Here is an 11,962-nt window from a genome sequence, read left to right as displayed (position 1 = left end):
TATCTTTTGGAAGAAGCTAGGACAAACAATCACCTTGATGTACAGTATTTCAAGTAAGCACTGTTTATATAGAACACCTTGTTATTTAATTTGTACATAAGTAAAGTTAATAAATACATTTTAAAATAATGTAATAGTGTTTCTTCAAACCTTGGAATTATTAATGAATAAATTCATAGATTCATTACAGTATGTGATAAAATGGACAAGGTAGATATACCAGAAGTACTTGATATGTTTAGTATGTATGTTTATATTTAGTATGTGTTTACCTAAAGTAAAGGTAACCCTAATAAACAATAGCTAAAGGTGTTTATTAAATTCAATGACATTTGAGTCAAATCTTTTCTTGTTTGAACCGTTTTTCACCTTTAGTATTTTCCATTTGTGTTTTATCTGTTTCCCTGTGTAGGATTGTCGTTGTACTCCAAAATCTGCGTAGTATATGTTTGTGTCTATTCCTACAAATGTTCCTTGGCTTATAAAGGAATTTATGCATTGTGTGTTGGATGTTGGACTACTGGTTGTGAAAATCGTGGCTTATAATCCAACACTTGTCGCATTGATTGTTTATTAGGCAAGACACTTACTTTTTTTGGTCTTCAACTAGGTGTATTTCTTACTTCAAATGGGTACGGTCAAAACACAATTCTGACTGGGGTAAATAATGTTTGTACAGCGATTAGAGGATTCACAACATAAGGCGCTTTATCAATCAAGAATTGTTATTGTTAATATTATTGGTGATTTTACGTTCGTTCGATTACCGTCAATTTCTTCTTCCGTCATTTCTACTAACCACATATCTTTATTTTTAGTTTCTTTAGACTAATCATTTCAAATTATTTAAGTAGGCCTATTCTTCTACTCGTTTGACATTTGTCAAAATCTTCACCAACTGTTTCGTTTCCGATTATTTGTGAGATTATCCCTCAGGTTATATGTTTCTTTTCAAGTAATTTGTAGGATTAAATGTCTTTCTTCTGCAAACATCCTGGTCATTGAACTTATTTGCGAGTCATAATTAGGGCTTACAACTAAGTTCAGTAACCCATGAAAATCTTTTCAATATTTGACATAATAAATAAAATAAAATAATTGATACAGGTTTTTACGGTATGTAGATTTTCGTCTTTTCTCAAGGTCCGATTAAATTCGAACTCCAATTACAATATTAAGTAGTATTTACTACAAAAAGCAAGAAATAGAGTAATATAAAAAACTTTCATCAAAGGAAATGTTCAAACGTATTGCAATTAAACTAAAGTAGTCAGTGACATTGAAAATGGATCTAAGAAGAAAAGCATTTTGCGCTAAGAAGAAACAATTTGTCTCCCAATATAATGAAACAGAGACCTTATTGAGGTGCTTCTATACCCTAATTATGTTAACTGCCTCACAGCAGTAGAACACCATACGTCTGATAACTTGTTGACATTCATGACTTCATATATTATCGTAGAAGTTCGAACAATTGCCTTATTATCCTTGTATAGGATACCGGTTCTTCATTGTGAATTTCCAGGTGTCAACAAATTCATCTTTGAAGCCACATGTTTTGACGGAGAAATTGGACTAAAATTCCAAAAAGTGTATGTACATGCAATCTTCGTGCCTTTCAGAAAAAGGTTACTGTATATTAATGTACTATAAGTCGATCAAGAGTTGTATATTGACAGTAAAACTTGTAACGCTAAAGCAGAATCAGCAAGACATGTATCAACAGTAGTAACAAGGCCTTCGGTGGCAAGACTTGCAGTAGCAAGACCGGTAGCAGCGTGACTCAACAGCAGTGAGATTTGCAGTAGCAATAACCGTAGCAGTGAGATCAGCAGCAGGAAGAAATGCAGTCAGCAAACAAGCAGAACAAGATCAGCAGCAACCAGGCGTTTATTAAGCAGCGATAAACACGCCTGTATCGCATTTCTGTCATAAACGAAGTGGTATTTAGGTCTAAGTTTGTCTTTTCATTTGTGGATTGGAGCATCCTATTGTTATTTTTCATCTCCATCGTTGCTCGTCAATATTTCTTTCTCATTGTTAGCACACATTAATTGTATAATGATTGTTCTATCATAACCCGTGTTTTAACCATTTTATAAAGTATACAATATTCTAAGTTTACCTCATCGCTTTTGTTTTCATTTTCTATCGACATCTGCTAAGTTAGACAATAGGCCTAATCTAGACAATTCGTGTCCAATTTGCTGCATTCCTTACTAGCAGCAAAGTTCACTTTCAATTTCTTTAGCGTATCAAACCACATTTACGATTTATTTTCCGTTTTAAATATTTTCATATACTGTATACAGTACCCTATATGTAAAAACATTTTTTTGCTCTTTCCTCAATAATTTTTTTTCTAACCACATCTTCACCACCAGTCATTTGTGGTCACACGACCCATCCAAGACCCTGACTCTCATCTTCACCTAAAACAATATCAGGGTGGCCTAGTTCTATCACCTCTAGTATAACACTACCATTTCTAATATTAATATTAGCCTTATAATCAGCCGAGGTGTAGGATTCCACATTCTCACCAGGACGTCTTTGAGCACGGCAGTACATGATAGCCTAAAACCCCGGATCTCGGCGTGTTAACACCAACAAAAAACGATTGTATTGGGCTTGAGTTTAAGCACGCGATAAGTGCCGACTTCAAAGGACCTGTTGTCTTATAGTGCTCCTACCAGCTGTATACGTCAAACCTGGTTAAAATGGCCTGGGAATCAATTATGATATATGTATATATTGTTCCAGTTATCATATGTACAAACTATTCCATTGTTTGATCCAACAAGGTGTGTGGAAAGGATTTCTGTCTAAGCCTAAAACTTTGTTACCACAAACTTTTTCCCAATTTTAAATTATGCGTCGGAGAATTTTGATCTTTGATGAAATTCGGCCTATTTTTTTTACCAATACCAATGTTAAAATGATTTTAAAAAGTCACCTTGTCAACTTAATTCTAGAATGATAAGAATAAGAATAGTATCTTCATTTTCCTGTCCTTAAACTCTAAAAAAAGCTAGAATAAAAAAAAATCTTCTTCAATTATTAGCATAGACTGAGAGTAGGCGTTTAACCAACAAGTTTAGTTTAAAGAACAACTGATGAGTTAAAGTCTAGACAGGACAGCAAAGAAAAAAATGATGAAAATATTTGTATATTTTAAATAATCATTTAAAGCTCAGGTACAGGCATGAATTTTAAATATAATATTTGGTCAATTGTACATAAATCAAATATTTGTAACAGAAATCAAGACGAAAAAATATGAATTTCCCTTAATATGGTCAAATACAAAATTTGGCAAAATTCTTCCATAAAAACCAGGAAGACTTTTTTTCAGTAGTTAGGTAGTTAACCTAGTGTAATAACATGTCTGGTGACTCCCTAGAAGGTGAAAAAAGATGGTGGATATACGGTGGATAATTTTTGCTATAGCATGAAAATAAAAATCTGAAGTTGAATAAAAATACCAGAAATGTAATTTTCAAGTTATATTACCTATATTTAGTCATCTGATAACATTTTTTACCACACCGTTTATTTTTCATAGCTTTTTAAAATGACTCTCTATTTACAAAACTTGTGTACAAAAGAATAGAGATTTTACTGTGTAATTTGAACTGATAACTGATAAGAAAGTGCTTATTTTCAACAAGCTCGTGTAACACAAATAAAATCTCAAAAAATATGAAACATAGGGGAAACTATAGATCGATAATTATTGAAATGTATGATCAATAGAAATTTTTTGCCCGCACCTGGCCTTTAAATATTTGTCGCATTCTACAGACAGACACCCTACTTAGTTTCTTTGCAATTGGATTGGTCCATCTTCGCAAGACTTATGTTACTTGCGCATGTGCAAGGCGTGATTGAGACGTCTGCCCGGGACAGACGATAGTTTGTCAAATGCACAGTGGGCAAACAGTTACGATAGCTGAGCACAGTACATATAAGTACAGTTTGGTCAAATCCAAGCCATTATTTCTTCTTCGGTTTACTGACATCTCATCGCCGATATGACTTATCTGCAACATTTGATTTTATTTTGTGGTCTCATGGTAAGTAGCTCCTGTTTTCTCAAGCGCATGTTTTGCATAGAGGGTACTTACATTGTCAGAGTGATATAGCTGACGTTATTAGTAGGCCTAAGCATTTTCTACGTGTGGGAACGCACTGAAATGCGTTTGTAAGTTTTTGTTTTGTGTTAGCATTATTCTTCATAAGTTAACATAGGCCTACTTTGAATTGTATGTTTAGTTTTGCAATATCTTGTTTAAAGTTTAGATGCTTCAGGTTTGTAAAGTAAAATTATATTTACTGTTTAAAATTTAAATTCACATTGTATTTAGTATTCTTAATGCTAAATGAGTTTTACGTTTCAAAGTAAAAGCATGCTTGAGATACCTTACTTGTCTCAATTGGATGTCATGATTAAGTAAGACTCGTTTATAACATGGAGGTAACTTCATGGTTTATAGTACGCACACAACAATAATGATACTGAAAACAAAATATTGTTTATCCTAGACGTAAAGAATAACCATTAGGCCTGAGAAGAACTAAAAAAAGTTATCAAAGCAATAGACAAGACTCAACTAAGTAAAGTTTAAAGGCCTAAAGTGATTAACAATTTAAAATCATATATATTTTCCACTTGTTATCTCATTTGTACTAGATGAATCAATATTTTAATTGTAAAGTTGGCTTCAAAAAGTTTTGCTAATTGTTTATCTACGCATGCGCAATGCATTCCAATACCGATTTCTTATATAAATATCGCTAATAATCTGCCGTTGGGCTTCTTGGGCTCCAGCAGAGAAGCACTTAAGATCCGAGATGATGTTCACTGTCGAGAGAAAGAGGTTTTAATATTTCAATAAGAAGATCTTTGTTAAACAAATAGGATAATTTCAAATGTCAGCGTGTTATCTCTTCATAAAGGATCAGTGCCGACTTCTTTACTCATCATCGCATCTTTACTCAAGGTCCAAACTAAATCTTTAATATCAATGAGTTGTTTTGTATCTTTAAAATTATATGAAATCAGAAGATTGAAGTGTGTATATCCTACCGGTATCTTAATTATTGTAGTGTGGAGTGCCACCACCATTACGCTACCACAGCAGTACAGTATCCACATTGTAACCAGCAATTGGCATAATTGCCGATTCATAAATACACATTTATTAATTTGGAATAAAAAGGAGTAACACAACCTAAATTATGCTTTCAAAACATTCAAACTGTTTCAAAGTTCCTTCCTACTTTTTACAGATGTCTAGAGTACCAGCGTTAAAAGATTCAGAATGAATTATTATTGCACGATCAAAGGCCAATTATTATTAGGCCTACCAGTCATAAACTGGACTTTAGTAGAAAAAGAATAGTTTGTTCGGGAGCATGGAGGAAAATATTTTTCTCCTCCAAATATATTGAATTGTTTTTCTGAGATATAACCTTCCGAAAATAATGCAATTTGTTCATATCGGTCGTACATGCAATAAGATCGAATTCAGTTACAGTATCCTAAATTAATTAAATTAAAATGATATGTCCGCTAATTGCTGTTAGATCTTCAAAAGCATGTTATCAAATTAGATTCAGATGTTTAGGGTATTCGAGGCTGCGAGGACGTGCCGAAACATAGGGACGAACCATCAGGCCATATTTGGAATAATAAGTGCGATATGGTAACCTACTGTGCGCGAGCATCGGCGTCCCGTCTTCAAATAACTTATGTTGTATTAATAACCATGCGGTATCCCGTCTTCAGATAAAGGGTCTTCACAATCTTGTCAAATTGCTGTGGAGAGTGTCTGTACAGGTCTGTGTCGGCTATTCTTGACGAAACCGTCTAGATATCAGATTGTTGATTGGCTTAATAACTTAGATTATTATCGATAATTTCTAACGTGTCTGAGTATAATAAACGCGTCAGTAAAGCCTTGTAATATGAAATCTAGACATCTACTTCTAAATATACACCTGCAGTGAGAGTAATTTGAACGAAGAGGTGGAATTATAAACGAATTGGATCGATGATCCGTCCGTCATGTAGGTACAGTACCTTTACTGTATCCTAATTTACTTGTTTTTATCTAGCTAGAAGGAATCGACTTTCGGTATTATTATTTAATTTTTAGGCCAAAGATTATAAACTATGTCAAAGCATGGAGGTATATGGTCAAAGAATTGAGTTAAAGTGACATATATTCCATTAATGTTAAGCTATAATAATGATATGCCTATTGATTGAACCTAATGTCTGACCGTTAACATTCGATTATTTACATTTTGCACACAAAGTGTTCGAATTTAAATATTTATTTAAACAATGACTTAAACTTATAAAATAATGTTCATATTCCTATGTGTTTATATAATTAACCATAGGAAAGTTCTTTCGGTTGAAACGATATTCGATATTTATAGTTTTTTGCCGGCGGATGCAAAGGTATCTAGCAGAACTTTTTTAATATGGTAGATTTAATATGTTAATTCATTTGGATCTTACAAAAATAGTAAAACAAATAGTGTGGAATATCATCTGCAACCTAGTTAGTTAACCTAAACATTTGGTTGACGTCACCATCCATCTTACGGCTGCTATGATAAATACAATAATCCGACTATTTCAAGTAGTTTTGAAACAAGGGATTATTTCGTTTATTGTCACTACAATTTGATACTAACTTTGTGTAAAAAATTATAAGCATGCATGCTTATAAATACATTATTTTATTTTGTAGATGTCGTCATTAGCAAGTACAATTCCATTACAACTGAGTAAACACGGTAAAGTCATGTATTTTATCTCGTAATCCATTTCTTTGTAGGTTAAATTTTTTTGAAAGTTTTATATATATTCTATATCCAAAACCCTCTAAAAGCTGACCCGGGCTCTAGGTGCAAGTAGCACTTTCATTTGAATTCTGTTAATTAGGAAAGCCTTGGTTTGACACTGGAAACCCCCACTTCATACTCTTCATTCAGTGTCAATTATTTCAAAAACGTCATTAGAAGTTCAAACTTTTAGCATTCAAATTGTTCTTTATCTACAGAAGTGACAGACTTCTCTTATGTTCATCCATTTCGGTCGACATCCGATGGCAGACTTCTCAGCCATGACTTATCATTCACAGACCATCGCCTGCGTACCGAACGCTCTCTTGCAGACTATAAAACAGTTACGCACTCGTATGTTTCATTGGATCTTAAAATCGATAACCAGCCGTTACGATTGACTTTAGACTTGTCATATGACGTTGATCTTATAATGTCACCTGACGTAAGGGTAGCGGAAGATGATGGTGACATCTTTGTAGAAGATTTTGATACTTCATGTTTCCATGTTGGTCACGTGGTGAATTATCCTCGTTCAAATCTTGCTATTAGCAGTTGTGATGGCGTTATTGTAAGTATATAAGAATTTAGTAAACTAAATTACAGTATCTAAAATCACGTTTGAACAACTTAAGAATCCTAGTTTAAATAATACAAATTATTTTATGATTGTTTTACAGACTGGCTTGATATCTATCAACGGAACAGAGTATGCAATAGAACCGGAACCTAAGGAACTTATTGGTAGCACTCCAAAGTTTCAGAAGAAAGGGCGGCATATTTTCTACAGACGATCACAAGCAGAAGGAAACATTACAGTTAACCATTCAGACGGTGAGTTTTGACACATTTTACTCCTTTCGTTCCCTCCGTGTACCAAATAGTAGACCTAAATTTAATTGTAAAATACCAGTATTTGTTCTCTCTTTCTATATGAACATATATTACCAATCTTTATCCTCATTTCCATTATTAAAATAATGCACAATATTATATTTTTTATACTCTCTTTTTAAAAGAACTTATTAGATGCTGTGTTCTATAACATATACATAATACTTCTTGCAGTTACTTCTTATGAAAATAATAAAATACCTATTATAGTCAGTAATTCTACGATATATTTAAAATTTTGATTTTTAATTACTTTTGATGTTAGACAATTTCATATACTTAAAATCTTTGATTACAGTTGGGCCTACGTCCTAATGATTTTTTTTAATTCAAATTGCGATATTTATGTTGATTCTATTTTTTTTTTAAACAAAATAATGTTCCTGCAACAACGGGATGGAAATAAAAATAGTTGTTGCCAGTTTGTAATAAGGATAGGCCTATATTTAATAATTAATAATTTTATTAAAAAAAAACTTAATTAACTCGTGCGATCTCTTTTAGATAATGTTTTATCAAGGTATCGACGTCGGGCTCAATCTTTGAAGAGACGTCCAAGATATTACATAGAAACCATGCTTTTACTTGATAATTCTGTAATCAAGGTTGTAGGGAAAAAATTTGTTCACAACTACATCGTTATGTTAATATCACAGGTAAAATTGAATATTTTAAAAAGTATTAATAATTTTTAAAAACATGAAAATGTCAAAAAGTCATCAAATACCGTAGTAATAATTATTAATTATTTGAATTTGACTTTCGTGAAGTTGTTAAGAAGATAAAGATAATATGACTGAACAATACCTTGCTGAGTATTTTAACCTATGTTGCTATTATCGCATATTCTTTTTATTTCGCCATATTAGGTAAACGAGATTTTTCAACATCCTTCTCTCAAGTTTGACGTCACTGTTTATATAACAGATATCATAAAGCTTAGCAAATCTAAGGTTAGTTTCTAATCACAAAATGCTGCTTATCTTATAGCAATTTTCATATGCGTATAAGCAATACATTTAAGATTCAGAATTTAATTATAGAGAACCTGGAGAAGCCTTTCATTTTCTGGGTCCGCGCTTGTATATTCTTCATTGTTTTCACCCTACTGATACGTCACTGAAATAATAACACCATATTCTTTTTGTTTTTATTTTAGTCAAAAAAGTTTCCTTTAAGTAATAAATCTCAACTTTTGGCCTCTGTTTGTGAATATCGAAAGAAGATGAATCCAAAGTCCAACACGAACCCAAGGCACAGCGATGCAATCGTGTACCTTACAAGAAAATCATTCCATTCCTTTCGTAAGTGTTTTGTGTTTGTCAAAAGTCATGAGTGAAACGTTCAGTTTGAGATGTGGGAATATTGGCTTTCCAATTGTTTCGTGTCTCAGGGTGCATGTTATAACCTAACCCTTCATTCTATTTGATCGATCCAGGTAAATATACTAGGTTTGTAAAGTATTAGTTTGTTATCATTTTAGAGGGACATAGCCATGTTGGAAGGATGTGTGCCGATAGCTGTTCTATAGTACAAGATCATGGCTCAACTACTGCCAGTGTAATGGCGCACGAGATTGGGCATCTGTAAGTAAAATTGTACATTTGAATTATATAGTTTAAATAACAAAACAAAAAGTCCATCAATAACTTGTCGTCTGATCATGTTTCAGACTATCGATGGTCCATGATGACGAAGAGAATTGTAGAGATAACGCGTACAGCGTGATGTCATCAACAATCAGATCCAAGTCATTTCATTGGTCGAGCTGTAGCAGTAAAAGCTTGAAAAAGTTTTTATCAACAAGGTATGAAGTTATATTAGGCCTATGCTAGTTTACATAATACTAATTATAGTTCGCTAGATATAGCCTCATCAATTTGTTAATTCATAGATATACAAAATTCTATTGTAAATGATTTTTCTTCTTCAAATATTTATGCTTGTAATTCAACAGTCAGTCATCATGTTTAAAAGATCGTCCTCATCTTCGAACTTTAAAATTAACTACTCCACCAACTTTACCTGGTAGAGGATTAAGTCGAACTCATCTCTGTCGTCAAGAATTTGGATCTGGATATAAAATGTACAAAGAGGTAATTTATAGAACTTTAGAAAAGTACGATGTGTATGTTATAATACGTAATCTGAATTAATTAAGCCTACACCATCAATTGTCAATGTTTTTCTTTTTTTCTTCTTCAGAATTCTCGTAATTGTGATGAATTAGTCTGTATTCGCAGCGATGGCTCTTGTCGAATATTCAAGAAAATTTTGGAAGGAACGTCATGTGGTTCTAATATGGTAAGAAAAGAAAACTGTGTTTATGGTTATAAGAAGACTCGAGCCACATTACGGCAAAATGTAATTTCCTAACGTTTAGTAATGACGCAATGCAACGACGTAGGTGCAACGCAAGGGAGTTGACTAACCAAATGCTACAGTTTCAGGATCCATCGCGTCGTGATTGGTCAAATTATTTGCGCTTTGTCCTAGTGGGAACCAAGTTCATCAACATATAGATAAGTGAAACCGGCATATTTTTTAATGTTAATTTTTTTTTGTTCCAGGAATGCAGGCGAAATAAATGTGTTCGAAGAAGTTAATAGAGGAAAAGCCCACTAGCGCAATACGTCCTAAATATTATGAACCATCGCAGCTTGAAATTGGTGTTGAAATTGTTAAGACCGTATCGTGACTCATCACTACCTCATATATTGTTTGTGATATCTAAAGAGGTTACCTTTTAGTTGGGCCCATTTAGGCATGGTTTATCCAAGTAAGTTGGTTTCATAGGCACAGCTATCGCTAAACTTTGATAGGTAAACAAGTTACCCGGGTAAATAGCTACGCCTGAACGGGCCATCATGTCGTCAAACGTATTTTGCTTAAGCTCTGTCTACACTATCAAACTTTATGTGACAAAAAATGTGATGTGCCCATATATGGACACGATGATGTCATATCACTGTCATATTTGGGCATATCATACTTTTTTAGACATAGCTTTAGAGGACTTCTATTGCAAATTATTAGTTGATTATGTAAAAAGTAATGTGTTCCCACCTGTTTAAAAACCAAATTAGTTATAACATTTCGGCAGTATCCAGCTCAGTGACATTTTCGATTTTGTAACATGTAGGCTAGGCCTAAAATATATTTTTGTAATGAATTCTATTTCGACCTAAATTTTGGTAAGATAAAAACAAGTGTGTGTTAAATACTAAGTGTGTGTTTGTATAAATTGTAAATAAAGAATGATATATACGTTTTTACTAATTTTTCAAAGATATTATGCTTATAATATTGATCATCATTATTGTAAAACTGAATAATTTTCTTGTTAAATTATGTAAATTCATCTTTGTAAAATATTGTGTAAATAAAGTATATGCATATTTATTACCTCCATCCGTGTCTCTTCGAACTATTTTGACGCGGATCATAATGGTGTTGTCGCTTTACTTGCATCGAATAAACTATAATAGGCCTTTTTATATATACATATATTTTATGGGTTTCTCCCATTTTATATATACATATTTTATGGGTTTCTCCCATCTTTATTTATTCATTAATGTAAGCATATGCAGTACTACAGTATTATATATTTTATTTAATTTCTCTTATTTCGGACTTCATATCCATAGAATAAACAGTACATAAATAAAGGTTACTCAACAATCTGACAACAGCTTACATTTAAGTTGACTTAACTAAAAAAGAAAAAGCTCATTGCATTTTTTTATAGCATTGTCGTTCAGAACGGGTTTAAGTAAGAAATAATTTCACTAGAAATAATTTCACTATTCCCTGGTTTAAGCTTAACTTAATTCTTTTAATAAAGCTATCTATTTAAAAGTTAATATTGTATGCCAGTCTATCAACACTAAATATGCATACATAGGAAGATATGGTCGAACTTTATGTTACGTAGGAATAAAGGCGGCAGATAACTGTAGGTACACTTGTAAAATTGCCGTTTAGATCTCATAAGAAAATGGTGGCAGTATTCCTAATTCTTTCAAAAATGTCCAAAAGTTACATCTGTATGCAAACAAATAAGAGAAGAAACAATTCATAAACAACATGGCAGCACAGAAAGTTACAAGTACTTGAATCATTGGAAGGAAAGGCGAAAACGGTAATAATTTCTTTGTCATTTTTAGGATTGTCTCCTTAATAGCACAACAACTGGTTTAATAAG

General features: G+C 32.7%; 2 protein-coding genes across 3 annotated transcripts in view; both read left to right on the top strand.

Annotated features, from left to right (window-relative positions):
* The first annotated feature begins 1,882 nt into the window (after positions 1-1,882).
* LOC144841141 (A disintegrin and metalloproteinase with thrombospondin motifs 2-like) lies at positions 1,883-11,005 on the top strand. Of its 2 annotated transcripts, none has more exons than XM_078697349.1 (12): positions 1,883-1,943; positions 6,768-6,813; positions 7,080-7,432; positions 7,542-7,695; positions 8,260-8,411; positions 8,625-8,708; positions 8,915-9,059; positions 9,239-9,341; positions 9,428-9,562; positions 9,713-9,851; positions 9,961-10,059; positions 10,326-11,005. In XM_078697349.1, the coding sequence occupies exons 2-12, from the start codon at positions 6,768-6,770 to the stop codon at positions 10,359-10,361; spliced, it is 1,446 nt and encodes a 481-aa protein (XP_078553475.1). In that variant the 5' UTR covers positions 1,883-1,943; the 3' UTR covers positions 10,362-11,005. The 2 variants fall into 2 exon arrangements, with proteins under 2 accessions (XP_078553475.1, XP_078553474.1); XM_078697348.1 differs by lacking the exon at positions 1,883-1,943 and adding an exon at positions 4,034-4,076.
* The window catches only part of LOC144841130 (uncharacterized), a 71,021-nt gene continuing 62,473 nt past the window's right edge, over positions 3,415-11,962 (top strand). Inside the window, exon 1 of the mRNA XM_078697324.1 lies at positions 3,415-3,419. The gene's annotated coding sequence lies outside the window, so the exon portion shown is untranslated. The remainder of the gene's footprint in view (positions 3,420-11,962) is intronic.

The sequence above is a fragment of the Antedon bifida genome, chromosome 4 (assembly GCF_963402885.1).
Source record: "Antedon bifida chromosome 4, ecAntBifi1.1, whole genome shotgun sequence".
Taxonomy (NCBI): domain Eukaryota; kingdom Metazoa; phylum Echinodermata; class Crinoidea; order Comatulida; family Antedonidae; genus Antedon; species Antedon bifida.
This window is presented reverse-complemented; position numbering and strand designations above follow the sequence as displayed.

Excerpts from the sequence above, each read along its gene's own strand:
- LOC144841141 (XM_078697348.1), top strand. The coding sequence starts at position 4,035 with ATGACTTATCTGCAACATTTGATTTTATTTTGTGGTCTCATG. Across the intron at positions 7,433-7,541 it reads GCAGTTGTGATGGCGTTATT|ACTGGCTTGATATCTATCAA; the intron begins GTAAGTATATAA and ends ATTGTTTTACAG. Across the intron at positions 9,342-9,427 it reads GCGCACGAGATTGGGCATCT|ACTATCGATGGTCCATGATG; the intron begins GTAAGTAAAATT and ends ATCATGTTTCAG.